Source organism: Dromaius novaehollandiae, chromosome 3 (assembly GCF_036370855.1).
Source record: "Dromaius novaehollandiae isolate bDroNov1 chromosome 3, bDroNov1.hap1, whole genome shotgun sequence".
NCBI classification, from domain to species: domain Eukaryota; kingdom Metazoa; phylum Chordata; class Aves; order Casuariiformes; family Dromaiidae; genus Dromaius; species Dromaius novaehollandiae.
Genome location: NC_088100.1, coordinates 115,219,140 through 115,237,197, shown reverse-complemented (window position 1 = coordinate 115,237,197; position 18,058 = coordinate 115,219,140). Strand labels below are relative to the sequence as shown.

Sequence of the window (18,058 nt, the reverse complement as noted above, 5' to 3'; positions counted from 1 at the left end):
AGATGAAAAGCATTCAGATTTATTATACTTGACAGTGACTTAAATTTTGGAAAGAATATCCAAGCTTTGTCAAGGCTGAAACACATTTCTAACTACTCGAGCTCTGGATGATACTTGCTTTAGGCGGCAGATTAGCCTGCACCTAGTTACTGCTGGGGTATACCTGCCTCTGAAGTGCCTGGGGCTGGCCACTGAGACATGGCACAGGTCTGGATGGGTGTCCAGCCATCGAACATCCCGGTCAGCCCAGGTGAGCCTTGTGCTTTTAAGTAAAGTACTTGATACATTTGACAGTAAATTACTGAATCTGGTAATAAACAGAGCAGATTCTTATTCAATATGCTTTGGTTTGTGGGATTTAAAAGAGAGGTTACTGCTGTTCCTGAGAACACAGTCTCTGCTGTTTTACGGGTTACAGAATTGGCCCTGAGATAAGCGATTTATTTTGGGAGCAGTGTCTGTTGAGTCCCTGAGCTTGTCCTCCCCACAGGAGAGTCCAAAGACACTGAAGGAAAGTAGCCCTAAATCCTGAAGTATCTCCTCGAAGTCTCAAAGAAAAAACTAGTGACAATTCCCTTCTTTTTTCTTCCTGTGGCATCTGCATTGTCCCTATTCTGGGACATGAGGAAGCAGGTGGGATCCTTGCTTCCCAAAATACAAGCTACGGCAGCACTACCATGATGAGCATCACAAAGGCAGCGCTGGAAGTGGCCGACACATTAGGCACCAGTGTGGAACAGATGTGCCCACAGCATGGCTAGCAAAATGCCCCATGTGCCCCCAAAGCTTCTCTGAAAGCGAACACAGACCCTGAAAGAGGGAGAATTGCAGGCTCTCACCATGCATCTCTTAATTTTGTTTGCATGCTCTGCATAGGCTCTGTGCATTGACAGAGAAACTTGTCAATTGACTTAGTATCACATGCATTTAACGTTTCTGTTGATATGTGATTTATTTGGTTTACTACCTTGTCTGAAAGTGATTTTACAGAGGCAAAACCCAGCCTGAAATCTGGAACCAAGAATGTGCTCATTAAGGAAAGAAGTGTCTCCTCAGGTCAAGGTGAGACAGGGAACGTAAAACCCTCATGTCACCTGGAGATGACTCAGTTCTAACTTATAAGAGATGAGGAGCAGGTCAGTAAGGTTGAATAATTCCAGCTTGCAGTTGGAGGGGCACAAGTATATAGCAATCCCTGCCCCGTATTTGCTGCTCTCTCCAAAAGCCATTTTAGACAACAGAAGCGGGAGAGATTCCCAGTGTAGAGTAAACCAGAAAATGGCAGCTTGACCTAGCAGAGAAAGCAGACTTCAGCACCACAGTCTTAAGCTGGCCTGTGTGGGGGAAACAAAACCAACCCTGCCTAAAATTTGGATCTTAGCGGATGTTGCAGCCTTTTAGCTGAATTACCTCATGGAACAAAACCGAAGCACAGCTTTAATTTATTTTTGTGCCTGTCTCCACATATAGTAAATCTTTAGACTTGCATTAGTTGTAAAGACCACTTGCTTTTTACTGTCAGTTTAACACTTATCTGGTATTAAGAAAGATTTCAGGCATTTGCGAGCCACAAAGATTTCTGTTCTCCTAAACCTAAGTGAGGGTACAGATCAACTGCTGGGCTGAGCTTCTGAGTACAGCCTCAGGGGTCCCCAGCGAGCAGCACTAAGCTACAAGGCATACTTTTGGAACTAGTAAGACAAGACCAAAGCTGAGCTGGAGTTTTAGGGTGCTGTGGGAACATTTGACATTTCCAACATAAGCTACTATTTATGGAGACTGAGTCATTTGGTCTCCCTTTCACCGTGCCATGAAAAGAGCTACAATTATGAGCAATGTCTTCTTCCTAGGTGCATGTTACAAAGGATGGGATGATAGCTGGGAGAACAGAGGTCCCCAGAATAGTGAGAAATAAGAATGGAGACTGGAGACATTCAGGGTTACAGGTAATAAGGACAAGACTGAGATACCCTTTAAACAAAGTCAGATGGTCTGCAAAGGATACAGATGAAGACTGACTGTACCCCATTGCTACAATACATTTTGCCAAGCTCCAGGCCCTTAATAAGGAGCCTTCCCCTTAATCAGTGCCCTCAGTTTTCAAAATGGTTATACAACAAGATGCATGCTGCTGTCTACCGTCAAGAAATATTATTATACAGGCTCAGGAAAGGGTGAATGAAATTCACCAAGATGAGCATGTGCTATCCTACTGCCTTCATCTTCATCAGCCTGAGACATAGCTGTATCAGGGTAAAACAGCATCAGTAATATGCACTTCCCTTGTAGTCCGCCTCAGGGCAGACACAGTTGTGACCTGGGTAAAGGTATTACCCCATCGCGCCACTGAAGAACCGTCCTACGGACTAAGGCAAGCTTCAGACACTAATGATGAACTGGACGAGCTACCGGAAGAAAAGGCATAGGAGAGGGAAGCAAAGAGAGCATGAACGTCTAGCAACACTGATAAAACAGAGATGTGGCAGCAGAAAGCTGTGCTTTTTTGTATATAAAACGTTTAACGAAGTGTAGTCAAAGGAATTCTGGCCATTCAGCAGCTCCAAAGTCGGGGCAGTTCTGTGCACCAGCGCGTTCCAGCACTCTGCCTGCTGGCAGGCAGGCCCTCCTCACTGACCGGGTGGCAGGGGACCGCCACCACTGCCACCGCCAGGCTGGGAACCATCTGTCAGCCCTGGAGGGCAAGCAGGGAGGGAGGTGGCTGCTTTAGGGAAAGAGGAGATTTTCTGCTGTTGTTTCTATCCTGCAGGACTCAGCAAATTAAGCCCCCCAGAAGTGCCAATCAACAGTTGATACTGGCTCAAATCCCCACAGGCTTCCGCTGCCGCAGTGCTGCTGCCTCTGCTCCCTCGTGATGGCAGCTGTGGGGGGCAGAGGCTGCTCCCTGGCGCGAGCTCCCTCCTCTGTCGCTGAACCTCTCAGTGCAGGTGGCTCTCCGTGCGGAGCAGGACGCCCTGCAAGGCAGCTGGACAGCTGAACTGCTCCGGGAGAAGATACGGCCCCGACATCAGAAGTAATTGCTCCTTCCTCTTCTTAGAGGATGGATGAGAGTGACGGCAACAGGAAAGGACCATAACTATGGAAAGGACACACACTGGGTGAAAGAAAAGAATGACTAGGAAACAGGGCCACTGAAGGAGTGAAAAAGATCACACGGACAAGGTGATGGAGAAAAGAGAGGGAGTTTAAGGGGAGGTGGTGAAGATAACGAACATTTAGTTGTAAGAACAAGAACCAGATTAATATTTTTGTGGAAGAACAATAAAAATAGAGGGATTTCAGGGAAAGAGGAGAGAAACTGAAAAGCTGCACAGGAGGAGGGAATGGAAGCAAAGCTGGGGAGAATGAAAGGTTCAAAGCCGTGGGCTTCAGCCTGGTCTCAAGACCTCTAGACCACTAGATCCCTGGACTACTGGTAAGGGGATCAAAAAGAGAACTAAGTCACCTCCCTGTTAGTGGGATAAAAATGCTATGCAAGGTCTTCACCTCCATCAGGAAAGATTTAGGTATCCATAAACTAAAAAGAAAAGGGTTGAAAAAAATCAGTGCTTTACAGCTTTCCAGGGGAGGAGAGATGGGAGAGAACACCTACTCCTGGAACGCTTTTGGGGGGTAACATATGGTCCTTCCTCTCCAGAATTACGACACAAACGGAGTGTGCACACAGAGGGGATGTTCTGAGATGGCCATAAGGCCTCCTCTGGATGTGTGTTTTGAAATGATTCTACTAAAAGTGCTCGCTCACACCGATTAGCCCAATAAAGGAAAGTAGGCCTATTTCGCCCATTAGGGAAGGTTAAAAACTGACCCAAATCTCCCCATGGTGCCACAGGCATTCGTGTGTGTGTAATTTACTAGGTAAGATATTGATACTGTAGCTGAAGAAAAATGCAGTCATAAATGTAGAGAGAGAAAGAACTGTTTAAAAATATTTTTTAATTAAGTTACACAGTAGGCCTCTCTGTCCTAACATCATTGCCTTCTAGTATGACTTTATTTCAGATTCTTAATCAAATTCATGTAACTACAGGCAGGAGTTACTGTACTCATTTAAATAATAAAAGGATCTCTAGAATGATTTAGAAAATGAATTAAGAGTATTTGTCATTCATCAATGAACAACTATTTGTGGGTCAGCTGACTTAAGTACATTTTAATCCAAATCAGCCAGGGAATCAACAATGGTTTTATTTGGATTTGTAAAAAACAATCCTTCAGATTAACAAGTGAATGTTAAATCTTCTCGAGACAATGAGAAAACAGACAAACCAGGGAGGGATTAGCTAAGTCCGATGGTCTTTGTCTTAAAAAACAGACTGAAGGAAATACAATGAAAGCATATACTTACTGAACAGTGCAATTTAAATGGTTTTGTATTAGTCATGAAAGAAGCCCATGTTATACAGCCCAGGTGGTCGCTTTCACTCCACTCTGCCAGGACGCTGTCGTAATAAACGGACACACCAGCCTTTGCCAGTGCTTCCTCAACAGCACTTTTGATCGCGCTGTTGTTAAGGCAAGTAACATATGAGCTAAGTGGAGGCTGCACGAGATGTATGCGAGAACCATTAATTCCAAGAGATAAGAGGGTTTCTACTGTGGTGTAAATGTCAATTGTATTCCCATAGACAATGACATTCCCTAGGAAAAAAAACAGGGAAAAATTTCTAAGACATACAATGAAAACCTTATTAGTGTAACTCAGATGATAATAATATGAAATTGCTCTCTTTGACCCTCTTATTTCTCTGATGCTATGAAGCAAATAACGTTACCTAGCAACAGTAGCTAAGATAATTTAGTGAAGAATCTGTACAAAACATCCCACAAAGTAGGCAAGTACTTAACATAGAATTATGACATTCATTCTGATCCCATAATTTGAAATTATTTTGATTGAAAATCCTGTAGGGGGGGAAAAAGCCCACTTTTTTAATTTTATTCTCCTCTTCCTTCTCAATTTTGCCTGTTCAAAGCACTTACTGGGGGGGAGAGGGGGAAACAGGAGCAAATTAAATTCATCACGTAGAAGAAAGAAATACAAACTGTAGAAAGAACAAATTATAGAAAATAGGCCATTGCGCAATATGGGAGGTCACCAGGGCGGCTGCTTCCTTCAGCAAAAGTTTAACCTCAGGTCAATGGAGACCCTCATGCAGATGTACCCTGGTGCCTGCTTTTTCCTATAAGCTGGTTCTGCCTCCCTGAATTGTCCTGCTGAGGGGCACAGACGTCCTACACACTTGATGGGCAGGGGCTGGCAGCTCTGCAGTGCTCCTTGAAGATACCTAACTCTCTGCAGTGCATGCAGGAGAATGCCTGAACCTAAATGCCTAAAGCATGTCGTCTGAATCCGCCGGCTGCGGGACTTGCCTGTTGCTTAGAAAACAGCAAGCTTATGAGAGACACTTCTGGTAGGCTGGTATGCAAACAGCCTTTAGCTATCACAGTGCTCCTTTTGCAGTGCCTTGTTATGAGAGCTCAGATCACACACTATCTGAACCAGCTTCATCTTTCTACCCACTGGGCGAAAGGCGGTCTGATTCAAACCTGCGTCTCCCATCTGCCCATAACTACGAAGCAGCAGGCTGCATGGTAGCATCTTGCAGATCCTCTTACTGAAGCAGTTCTATGTCCTACTGTGTAGTTCGAGATGAGAGTAAATATGTGAGGAAGGGAGGGAAGGAGGTTCTGCGTGAATATAACATGACTCTGCAGCCTAATGGTTAAAGCCCTCCTGGGGACAAGGGAGGCAGGATACATCAGAACATCTATGTGTTTTATTTAAGGGTGGTTTAATATAAAACATGTAAACATTCCTCTGAGCAGGGACTGAAACCTGCTTCTCTCCTCCTTGTTTCTTCTGTCCCCCTGCTCAGGATAGACAGCATTTTTCTGCTCTGTGATCAGCTAAGCCTTTAGATAATCTATGCAGAATGGAACAGCTCCTGCAAGATGGACTGGGAACTGCTTTCCTGTTGATTAGGTCACTTTGCCATGAGCCCTGTAGCTGAACCCCCCACCGCCAGGCCTCCAGGTTCCTCCGTGGATGCAGTCAGCATATAGAAGCAGGCAGTCACACACCCCGCAGCTCTGGTTTTGTGCTGTGTTCAACCCCCTCAAACAGCTTGCTCAAGCTGCAAGGCCAAGGCAGGCTGAGGAGCACCCAGACTGTGAATTCTAGCAGGCCTTCATAAGACTCATAAGCTCTTACGTGTTCAGTTTGACAAGTGTTGCAGTATGCCAAGAAACATATACAGAACCTACAGAAAGCTACTAGCAGAACCAAGATACCCAGGGATTTTAGGCACTTCATTATATTGCAGCTGAGTGATTATTCTGAGATTACAACTCTGGACTTTGGCTTTTGAAGCGGAAGTTAGAGTCATCTCATCTGACTTTACGTGTCTACTTCTGAAAGACTCACTGCAGCCTACCTTCACAGCTATGGGGTGAAATATGCAACTTAAGGGCATGATTCTGACATCTTTTGGAGCAAGATGAGTCTATTTAGTCTGACTCTCATGGGATCTATCCTAAGACTAACACAGGTCTCTGATTTCATGCATACGACCTTGTCTTCTGCACCAAAATGTTGTCCATTCAGGTTTTGAGGACTATCTATGATTTTGCAAGATTTCCAGATGCACGGCAGCTTGATGAGACCCACTGTGTCATAGCCACTACCAAACCATCCCACAACCAGAAATCATAAATGTCTACATGTGCCACTAGGCCATACAGTGCTGGCATGCAGTCTGTCCAGCACTTTCAAGAAATGCATGCAACGTAGTCATGATCGATCTATGCAATACGTTCACAGCTTCTAGCAAGTGTCAGAAAGACATGCTGCAAAAGCTCCACACAGTTACCCTGGCTGGTGCACAAAGGTGCGGTGTATTGCACCGTCAATATGCAAAAGGATGCACCAAATGCATCTTCACAATGCATTTGCTGTCCTGTACCTGGGCAGAGCAGCTGGGCAGCAGGTGCACTTATTGCTCTCTGGGAAAACTTTGGCAGAAATAGGAAATAATAGAGCCAACATGTGAACATGCTTGCAGTAGAGGACATCATACACTCCAGCATGGAACTGAGAGAATGGGAATTGTAGGACAGCTAGAAATGCCCAAGTGTTGCTTTTCCAGGTAATGTCTGTAAACCAGAAGAAAGCCAGTGCATAAACCCCAGGCCACCCCAGGCTTGTCCAGTCTCAGATGGAAGTTGATGGATAACACAGTGGAAATATGGCCTTGTATGGGAAGAGGGATGATATGGCAAAAGTTTCTCTATGGTCTCTATGAAAATAGCCGGTGGTTTGGCATTGAAGGAAATGTGTAGGGAGGAACGTACTAAAAAAAGTTAAAGTGTTGAAACATATGAGGTGTTTCAGAGATGGCTTTTAATTGACACAAAGAGCAGCTGGCACTGGCTACTCTCAGACTACATAGCAGTAACTGAGACCAGAATTGGGACCCACAGTTGAGTTTCCTAAATACATGGCTTGATCTTTATTTTTGGCAGGATTTGTTTTCCTTCCTGGCACTGTGGTAAGCTGTGATGAGAAGGTAAGAGGGTGCCTCATGAAACTAACTTGTATGTTTATCTCAGCATTGGCATTCAGGTCTCACTACAAGTGACAGCATCCCCAACAACCTAAATGTTATTATTTCACAGGCTAAACTAATTTCACTGCAACCATGTTATATACTGTGTGTGACACAGAGCAATACTAAACAGAGACTTCACAAAGCTCTAGCTCCCGGGAATAGTAACGTTATCATTGCTAGCATGTGTTCTCTTACTCCCCTTTAACGAGAAGGTTATCTTTTTGTCCACATCAGTTTGGCTACTTGTAGCTGCCAAATAAACCTATCTCTTCGTAATGGTCAGAGAAAAGAATTACCCCATAATTATATACGTTCAGAAATGATGGAAAGCCTACTTCCACTGTTCACATGTGTGACCAGAGGTACAGAACAATTTTACCTGCAAAAATGTATTTATTTGAAATTATAAGAAGAAAGAGACTCTACTACTTTCATAAATGTAATACAGAATATGTATGATGCGTGATAATGAGAATTCTGTCCAATATGTACATTGCTAAGTTGACTTTTCAAGCCAGAAGAATCATTTCAGTGGCTCACAGCTGCCAGGACACCTATCAGCAGGCAGGACTGTCCTCATCAGAGAGCCAAAAAGGAAGGAAGAAGTGAGACTGATCCATTTTTTCACTGCTGCAGCAGGGTGTAATGCAAGAAGTAAACAAACAGAACCAGTGGTGAAAGATGAACTTTGATATATTCATTTTTAATAATCTAATGTGCTAATGATGCAGGTAAGAACGTGGTATGCATGTGCTGACAATCTCACGTTACATTTAGACATTTTTAATTAGCGAGAGGTGAAGAACATGAGCAGCCGAAGAGGATGCAGTGGCTGGAAAAGGGGAGTGAGAAGTGCTTAGCAAGGACACAGCCTAGCAAAGCTTCATTCTGACTTAGGCACACAAGTCTGGGCGACTGAGAGATCTTAGCCATTTGGCAGAATAAGCTTCTTCAGAGGCACTATATGTTGGCATTTCTGCATATACAAGATCAAATTCAAGCCCTGCATTTTCCAAGGAAAATTAAAATTCTGTTTTATATGGTAATATTAAATACAATTACATTAGATTAAAGAAAGCAATGCTCCTTTACTGACCTCTTGTAAATCAACAATTTACGGTTTCTGCTTATTACAATGTTAGTGGCCTTTTACATTACAGTGCTAGTAGTCTAGGAACTACAGATATTCATTATGGACTGAAATTATGTTCACTGGACAGATAGCAATTCCTCAAGATGCCTTTATTACTTAACTGCATGAAAATGTATCTATCTATGAGTAAATATAATAATCTTCCATGGGAAAAAAGCAGCCATAAATAAAGACTGTTAGAGTAGTTTTATCATTTATTACTAGAATGCCAACGTTCTGCTGCAGAACAATATCATTCATTTTCCATAAGTGGAAGCACAAGATTTCAATGACCCCAGCATGACCTGAATCTTTTTAGTTTGCAAAAGCTAAAGGAGAAAACCAGTATTAGCTAAAGCAACAGTGGCTCTGGTTGGTGATTCATGCACTGGAATTTTAATGTGGTAGTATTCCTACAAACATGCTTTTAATAAGGCAGTAAACTATGTTTAGGTAAAGAGAAAAAATAATTGCTCCATTTTGGACCATTAAAGCAGTTTTGTTCTTTACTTTACTCCCATCCTACTTTTTTATTTTCATGGAAAGTGCAGAGCTAATAGGAGATGAATTTCAATTAGTTGCAATTACAGTTATAATAGGTTACATGCATTAGGTGGCTGGGTTTCATCAGAGGAGCTGTAATGCCGGCTGTAAGGGCTGGTGCTAGCCCTGCTCCTGGGCGCTCGGTGTCAGCAGGCCCTTCCAGAGCTGCCTGAACAAGCCAGCAGGAAGCAGATGCCTCCAGCCCCAGCCCAGGGCAGGCCGTCGTGTCCTGCCAAGCTGCCAACCTGGCTGAGATGGCAGTGCTAGAGCGGCCAGGGGATGGGGCTCACTGCTGCTCCTGCACATGCCCCTTGAGTAACATCTCCTGTTGAGTGCCAGCCAGGCTCTCCAGGTGTCTTTCTTTTCCCAAAGCAAGGAAAAGCATATGGAGGAAGGCAGGAGCAGCCACACTGCTTGCCCGTTCTCAGTTGCTGAATTCCTCCCATGAGCACCATTTCTTCCACTATTGCACGCATGCCATTCCCGCATCAGTGTGTGCTATGAGGCTGACCTTGCTCTACCTAAAATCCATGAAAAAGCATCCACTGACTTCAGCTAGAATGGAGCTGTTTCCAGCATTCACAGAGGGAAGAAAAGCAATTAAAACCCCTACCTTAACTCTTAATTAAAAACTGCTCTCAAAATCGGTGCTACCAAATGAAGATTTCATCCAATTAGCCTAGTGAGACTCAAATTGTTAAAATTCAACGATTAACACTTTTCTTTTAAAAAACCTCCAGAACCCCAGGAGGAATATTCATACTCCCTAATTTTGGACTTTTTTTCCTCGGTTCTCTGTATAGTTGGGCATAGTTCAGAGCAGAAACCAAACTCTACAGATCTGTATATGGGCCTCTGCTAGAATCTTTTACCATTGACTAAGAAGCCCAGAGAGACTGGTGTCAGTTATCTCAGCTAACTGTTAAGCCCCACTCTAGGTACCCGGCTTAAAAATTGACCCCCTACAGCTCAGCTAGGATGTTGGCGTGCAACAGTCAGAGCTCTGGAGTTGTCTTTCTTTTTCTAAATCTTCTCAAGCATCTAGAGATCAGCTCCCAAGCAAGCCTAGGGCTGGCCCAAACTGTCTTGTTCACTCTTGGAGCTGCGTGAGCTCTGATGTTGGGTGTTCCTCTGCCCAAGCTCTCTCAGGTGCTTGATCCTACGAGATCCCAAAACACACTGAACTACTGTTTGAATAAGGCATTCTCCCCACGCAAAAAACCCATCGCTTGACACAGCAGACTCAAGACAACTTTTCATAAAAACAGTAAATAGCTGAATAAGAGTAGCACAAAGTACAAGACAGTTGTATGGGAAGAAGACTGAGTGTAAGTTGAGGAGAATTATTATTATAGCTGAAATGGAAGGATGAAATGTATATCTCTGCACCTACAATAACCAATATAATACAGTTTTACTAGCCAGTTACTTTTCTTTTTTAAATTAAACATATGCATATCCTATTTTTTAATATTCCATATTATCTAAAAAATTCTGAATTCTAACATTTTTAAAGTAGGTTAGTAGAATTTGACAAACAGTACATTAACATTTGGGTGAGATCTGAACACCAGAAATACATGAGGTGGGATTAATATCCCACTTATTTATTGAAGACAAAACTAGGAGAATTCTAGAGATGAAAACTAAATATAAGCGTAAAACTGTAGTCATGCCAGTAGATGTGATCGCATGGCCTGCAGAGAGTTGACAGACATCCAAGTCAATTGCTAAATTCACCAGGAGCCCTGCTTCCACATCTCCCTAACCTAGTCACTCATTAGATTCAGCCTCCAGAATAGGCTAGCTGCTGAAAAGTGCATTTATTTTTCAGACAGAGTAGATATCTTAGACAAAGCTATGATTAAGTCCAAAAGAACAAGAGTCATAGGAAATATGAGCAGAAAAAGAAGCAGAGTGGTGAAGAATAGAAATAGAGATAGGAAACTGGAGAAGGTGGAGAAAGACTTCTCCAGTTCAGCACTGTTTATAATTCATGTCTGCAGCAGCAGAGGACATAAGGTGGGAAGAGAAATGAGAGGGAATTGGAGCTGGAGTGGGGAAGAAGGGGGTGGCAGCATGTCTTCCACAGCCCATGTCTCTAAAAGGTCCCTCCAGACTGACCTCATGAGGAGCGGTGGACTTAGCTTATAACTGAAGACAAGGTTAGTGCCTAATTAAGATATCTGTCTTTACACTGCAGCAAAAGCTAGCAACAACAATGCAATTATTATGAATAGAATATGATTAATAATAAAGGGTGCCATAGACTGCCCTTATGCCTCAGAAGCGATTCCCTCAGGTGATGTACATTCGGGCCATTGGTGAGCTCTCTCAGGCAGCATTGCTGCACAGGTGTGTTTGAATGCATTCCTGCACTGCGCATGCAAAGATCTCAAGGAAAGACTAGCAGCAGGAAACAGGGAAAACTAACAACCTATCTGCCTATGCAAATGCAGCTGCGCCTATCAGCTGGAAGTCAGGTAAAATGGTGTGCTTAGGGGCTAGTATCAGCTGTAAAGCACGCAGGAGCGGCAACTGGTGAGGAGGCTTTATTTCCATGCCTGAGGCCAGGAAGCTGTGTGTGGGAAATGTGAGCTAAGACAGTATCATGTCTAACGTCCCCCTTTCTGGATCACAGCAAGACTCGGAGGGTGGTAGAGAAACCTCCAGCACTTTGACAAGTCCCTTAAGGTCTGCCAAGTAGGACACAAACTTTGCAGACCACACCAAATAACTATCAACTTTCACTACTATGTTCTCCACTGGATAAGTCACTACACTACGCCTTTAGGAAACTCGGTTGTTGCAATCAATCACTAGTAATTTCTATAAAGACAGCTTTCCTCCTCAGAACTGCCCCAGCTCAGATGTGGTACACACAACTCATGTCATGTCAATTCATTTTACTCCTTGATCTCTTTTTCTGTAGTTGAAAGAGTTTAACTTGGAAACCTGGGTGATTCCAGGTATTTTCTACAGCATATACATTCCTTCAATTAATGAATATATGAACACTGCACATACAAATGTAGAAGACTCCAGTAAAATAACCTTTTTTTTAAAAGTCAAATACTACTACTTATGAAAATAGTTTGAGGAAATACAGGTGTGATGAATAAAAATCTGCAGAAATGTGAGATCTTCCTGGTTAATAAAAAAATATTGGGAGCCAGTAGTTCTGTGTGAGAATCTGTAACTGATGTACCTGAATACAAAGATGACAAACACTGAAGAAAACCATGTCCTAATTTAGACCTCTTTTCTTTGTGGTATGCCTCAAGTCTACATATTTTTCTATATAACAGAAAAGCACATTTACTAATTAAATTATTATTTAGTTGGCTAATTAATGACTCCAGCCAGCTTTGCATTTGGGAATCATTTTGTTTTATATAATAATTATAGATAATTAATCTATTTCAAGCCTCCTTTTCCTAGCTAAATATGCTGGGTATCAAAAATGACAACAAATTGTAAATTAATCTGGAAAACAAAGCACAGCAGATGAAAGACTTTGCTAGAATTAAGCAGGCACCAATTATACCACGGAACTAAGCAAACAATAAGCCTTGAAAATGTTTCCGCAAATGTGCACGTGTGTTTATGAAAACCCTTACCTTCCGAGTTGACAATATTTTCTTGTAGCCAGTGCATTGCCTTTAAGCAGTCCTGATCATCACACAGAATAAAAAGATTGGAAGGGACTTTACCCGTGTACCTTTGCTGACATTTCCTTGTGACTTCTCTGTTAGTTGGGAGTTTACTGATATCTGCTCCAGTGGGACATGGGACCTGGCACAAATGAATGAACACATGACATATACTTTGGAGCACTGTTAATCCTTCCTAACACTGGGCAGTAACAAACACAGAAGTGGTCACAGAAAGAACAGATCAATGCTAGCTCAAGTAAACACATGCGTACACATATATACGTGTATGTGTGGGTGTATTCCAGATTTTGTGTGGCATTTGCAGAGGCATGCAGGCTCTTGAAAGACCTGCAAGACTTTACAAATTTTTGCTACGCTTTTCTCCAAACACGCACAATTTAAGGGACAGCGAAGAGATTGTGAGTTTCAGCCTTTGATCCATATGCACTTAATTTAAAATTAACATTTGGAGAGTCCAGGAGAGATCTGCAAACCACCAGCCCGCTGTGCTCGGTGGCGCAGCGAACAGGAGGCAGGGTGCCTCACATGACAGCCAGGCACGGAGCCTGCGCCTGCAGGAAGGCTGCCGAAATCTAGCTGGGGTCCCTTTTCCAAGGGTCTTATATAAGAAGAGCTCAAGCAATCCACTAGATTTGCCACTTGGACCAGCTGAGATATGATTCAGTCATATAAGAACAGGCATGACATCAAATGATCTATCTTACCCCCAAAGTAAATCTTCTTAATCATAATGAATAACGTTTTACATAGTCACTAGGCCTTCTAACGCCAGTTTGACTTCTTACCAAATAAGGGACAACTTGTAATAAGGATGAACTCTGGCTCTACATAATGAAATAGAAACTAGGTGAGAAAAATAACTCCCTCCTAATTTTCGTACAGCTTAAAAATAAGAATAGATGATGTTAGATTTTTGACTTGAAGGCAGATAAAACCTGAGTTTTCCCTTGCCTCCTTTATCTTTCTTTCCTCTCCAGTGGAGTTACTTCCCATAACTTATTTTGCAAGTGATAAAGTTGTCTCCAAATATTTTTTCTAGCAGCACTTAAACTCATTCAGATAATATTATGATTTAACTTTTATTTCATCCCTGTTGAAGAGTGAACATCATTTGTCATTTAAAGTATGGTATGGTTCTACTCTGAAAAGCGAGTACAGAAAAAAATGGGACTTTCTTGCTCCACAAATCTGCTGCACACATGTGATACAGATCTAACTGTGGAGCTGAATATACCTTACATTAATATTTGCAGCTTATGATGAGGACCACTATAAAAAGACCTGTAAACACATGCTCAGTCTCATCTGCTGACCTAAAGGCAAAATACATTGCTCGTGATTTCTACTCAAAACCAATCAGTAAGGCAAAATCATTGCAGGCAATGGGGCTATGCAGATGTCTGCCATCTGGTTTATATAATGTGAGGGCCATGTGATGATGCACAAGAAAGAATCAACCCTGGTTGGGGTGTCCGAGTCCAAGCCGAGTCTGTAGGGCTAGAGATGAGCTTGAATCCACATTTTACATATAACTAAGAGTGAATGGGTCTGCTTCAATCAGTGGTTCTTGCCTGCACAAATTCAATGTGTTTTATCTCATAAGTGTGATATGATGCTCTATTCCAAACCAGAAATGGGGAGGGAGGGGAGACCCATAAGGACACAACAGCTCCCCAGATTCTCAGCTTCTCTCCTCCAGCAGCATTCTTCTCAGAGTTCTTCCAGATTTAGAGAACTTCTTCTATTAGCACCCTGTGAAGTGGCTACAAATACGCCTCCAAGTCTCCCCAGCTAGCCCCCTTAAGCTGACCAGAGCAATTAAAATTGCCAGCAAACTCTTCTCCACAAAACAAAAAAGAACTTGCACAAGGAGAGCCATGGAAAAAAAAAACAAGAGAAAAAAGAAAGACAGGAGAAGACCACCTTTTGCAGCCCATCATATCACACTTTTCCATTCAGCCACTTGCACAAGTCTTCTGGCAGGCTGTGGACCACTTTCTCCTACTGGATACATTTAATACTGAAGTTACATGGAACTGCTCCATGCCTTTTTTATAACCATTACTATGATTAGAATTACACTAGAGATACAAACCTGGAAGCACCTATCTATGTCTTATTCAGGAGCAAGACAGAGCATTAAATCCCACTTTGCAGAAGTTCATTTTATATACAGCCTCTTCAGAGGCCAGAGCTCCTGCTGCAAGTTGGGGCAATGGCAGAACTGCTTCAGTTTCCACCGAGACCAAAACAAGCCACCTCTGCTGGAGATACAATCCTTCTCACTCATCACCCTTGCTTCCCGAGACTGCATCTCCCAAAACAAATGCTGCAGGACTTCACTGAGCCCACCTTCTCTGTAGCATTTTACCTCCCTTGAACCTTTACTGAAGTATGTGCTACAGTAATACACAGCACGATGTATGTGCCCAGGCATAGGCATCCTGTGAATTGAGTAATTAATTTGATAGGGAATTCGCCCCATTGCCAAAACTAGGTTAAACGGTGTCAGATCAGCTGGAGTTAAGTGTCTGGTGGCTGGGGCGAATTTGCCACATCAGTTGGGGCTACTTTTCAGCAGGTTTAATGGCCACAGTGGGAAAAAATACTAGGAGCCTTGCTTAATATCTGATCCTGACACTACTGGTAGAAAATTTTGTAATGCCTCTCTCATCTACTCAAATACATTTTACTTCTCCAGACGCTATAGGTATACTGAAATAGCATGACCCGCTTCACCAAAGGAGTGCAAAACTGCACAAGGATTTCTGGTTATACCTTTGCTAAGGAGTACTCTCCTCCTTTGCTAACCAGAGAAACATTATTCACTACAAACACCGAACACATTGATTTTACGAGTGCCCCTGCATACACTCTTACCTGGTATTGCTGTCCTGTACAGAGAACAAGGTGGTCATATGGCACTTTTTTCCCCTTGGAAACAACTACATGTTTGGCAGCTCGATTTATGCCAGTCATTTTACCAACCACAATATTAACCCAGGAACAAAGTGACATCTGTGCATAATCTTGATCATTAAAACAGTGGCTGTGAAGAAAGCATATCTGTAAGTGACATTTTAGCAGCTGACAGCAGGCATTAATTAGACATCTGGTGAGTTAGTTGAAGTCCCCTAGTGGTTCAAGCCTGTTCTCTTGCTGTGAGCTTACTAGAAGTCTATAGTAAAAGAGTATTCATTATGAAATACTCAGTTACAAATTGACAACTTTCTGCTAAAACCAAATAATCCCTCCCAGCATTGGGCCATACTACCACAGAATTTAAAAACAAAGTCAGAAAGATATGCTTTACTCTGCTTTTAACTTGCAGGATGATGCAACAAGCAGATTTTTGCACCTGCAAAAGAAAATATTTTAGCTATCTATTTTTTTTCTCCCATACAAGACGCCTTTCTTAAATTTTTTCCACTTTTGCTTCATTTGGTATTCAACTTTCATGGAGATGTAATTTTTATAATTTCAAAGAAATCACCTTCAGTGCTAATTAACAAACAATACAAAGGTTTGTTTGTTTGTTTTAAGAAGAAAAGCCTTGTTCCGTATAGTAATTATAGTTTCCAGGGTGTTTTGTCCCTGAATCTCCTAGGTAAGTGAGAAAGCAGATCTGAAGTCACTCTCTTCTGTTGAAGTACATTCCCTACTCTTCTCCTACTTTTGCTAACAGGTTGAATTATGGGGACACCAGAAATGCAGGTAATATTTTTGTAACATCAACGGAACACACAAGTCTGAGTCCTACTTCTAAAAGTGGCTTTGAAATACAGAATCAAGATTGTGAAGATACACAAGCGGCTAATGATACAGACAAGAATGGACTAAGAGTTTCAAACATTTCTGAGCAGATTAAACATTTAATGTTAGTGGCTGTTAGATGTTTAACTCATAACGTCACTTTTGAAAACGGAAAGTAGGTTCTTTAGAATATGTTTTGATTTCTAAGGAAACTGAGAAAACAGTTACATAAAATTAGACCAAGTGCCTTGTAAGATGAGATAGCAACTAGTCATTATACTGGCCGTCCTGGTGAGATATTTCATCCCATCACCTCTTGGAAATATCCACATTTACTTGGGGTGTCAGTGACCTAAGTCCAGACCAAAGGTGCTGCTTCTTTCCCTAACAGCTAGAGATGCAAACATATGCCTGTATCTAAGAAATAAGCTGATATTCCCCTTCCTGTACCATGTGTTATCTTAGCAATCAAAATTCTACTGGACAGATGATGTCCCTGGTTACAGAGTACAGTCTTATGAGCTTCAATGGCATTGCAAAGCTTAGACGGAAAGCCCAACTGAAAGCAGTGACTCTGCAGAAATGAAAGCCTGATCAAACTTTTAAACGTCACTAATGATTTTGGGGGTCTTATGGTCCTGGCGTCCAAATGAGACACCTTGATAGGAGTCCGATGTTAAGGGAGTATATGGTATGCGCATCTTGAGAATCGTGTTCTGGCAGTATGCTTCAATATCAACACCAAAAAATTAAGGAACCCCAAATCGCTTGCTAATTTTGAAAATCTGGAGTAAGATCTACTTCTGTAGCTCTTAGATCTCAGAGGTGTTACAGCCTGTTTTAAATGTAAACTACAACACATATCCATACATATGATGGAAGTATCAAAGGTCTAGAAGCTGCTGTTTAAAAAGCCAATTTTAAAGTGAAATCAGAATGGAATTAAAAACTCTCTTACTGCCTCAATAATGGAAATTAAAAAGACTTCCAAAGTTCTCTTATGATTCTGCCCAAATGAACAAACACCAGGACATTTATTTATTACGGCATTTATACTGTCCTCTCTGCTTAACAGACTTCTGGAAAGGCAAAGATCCTGCAGCCAAAGATTCCTGAAGATAAAATAATTCAACACAGATGTATAATAGACACATTACTATAAAATGCATGGAGGAACAGAGGCATAATGTTCTCAGCCTGGTCCATGATGACTCTTGAACACCACTGAGCCTTGCAATAGCCCATTATCAAAATAACAGATTGCTGGCCATTCTTCAAATCCAGCCAGACTCAATACCTTCCTGACACTGAAAACTTAAAACAGG

General features: G+C 42.2%; 1 protein-coding gene across 1 annotated transcript in view; it reads right to left on the bottom strand.

Annotated features, from left to right (window-relative positions):
- The window catches only part of CFAP61 (cilia and flagella associated protein 61), a 134,891-nt gene that overhangs the window by 29,681 nt on the left and 87,152 nt on the right, over positions 1–18,058 (bottom strand). Inside the window, exons 19-21 of the mRNA XM_064509885.1 lie at positions 15,861–16,029; positions 12,924–13,098; positions 4,367–4,659 (exon numbers count right to left, since the gene is read on the bottom strand). Of these exons, the coding sequence (XP_064365955.1) occupies positions 4,367–4,659; positions 12,924–13,098; positions 15,861–16,029 (637 nt within the window). The remainder of the gene's footprint in view (positions 1–4,366; positions 4,660–12,923; positions 13,099–15,860; positions 16,030–18,058) is intronic.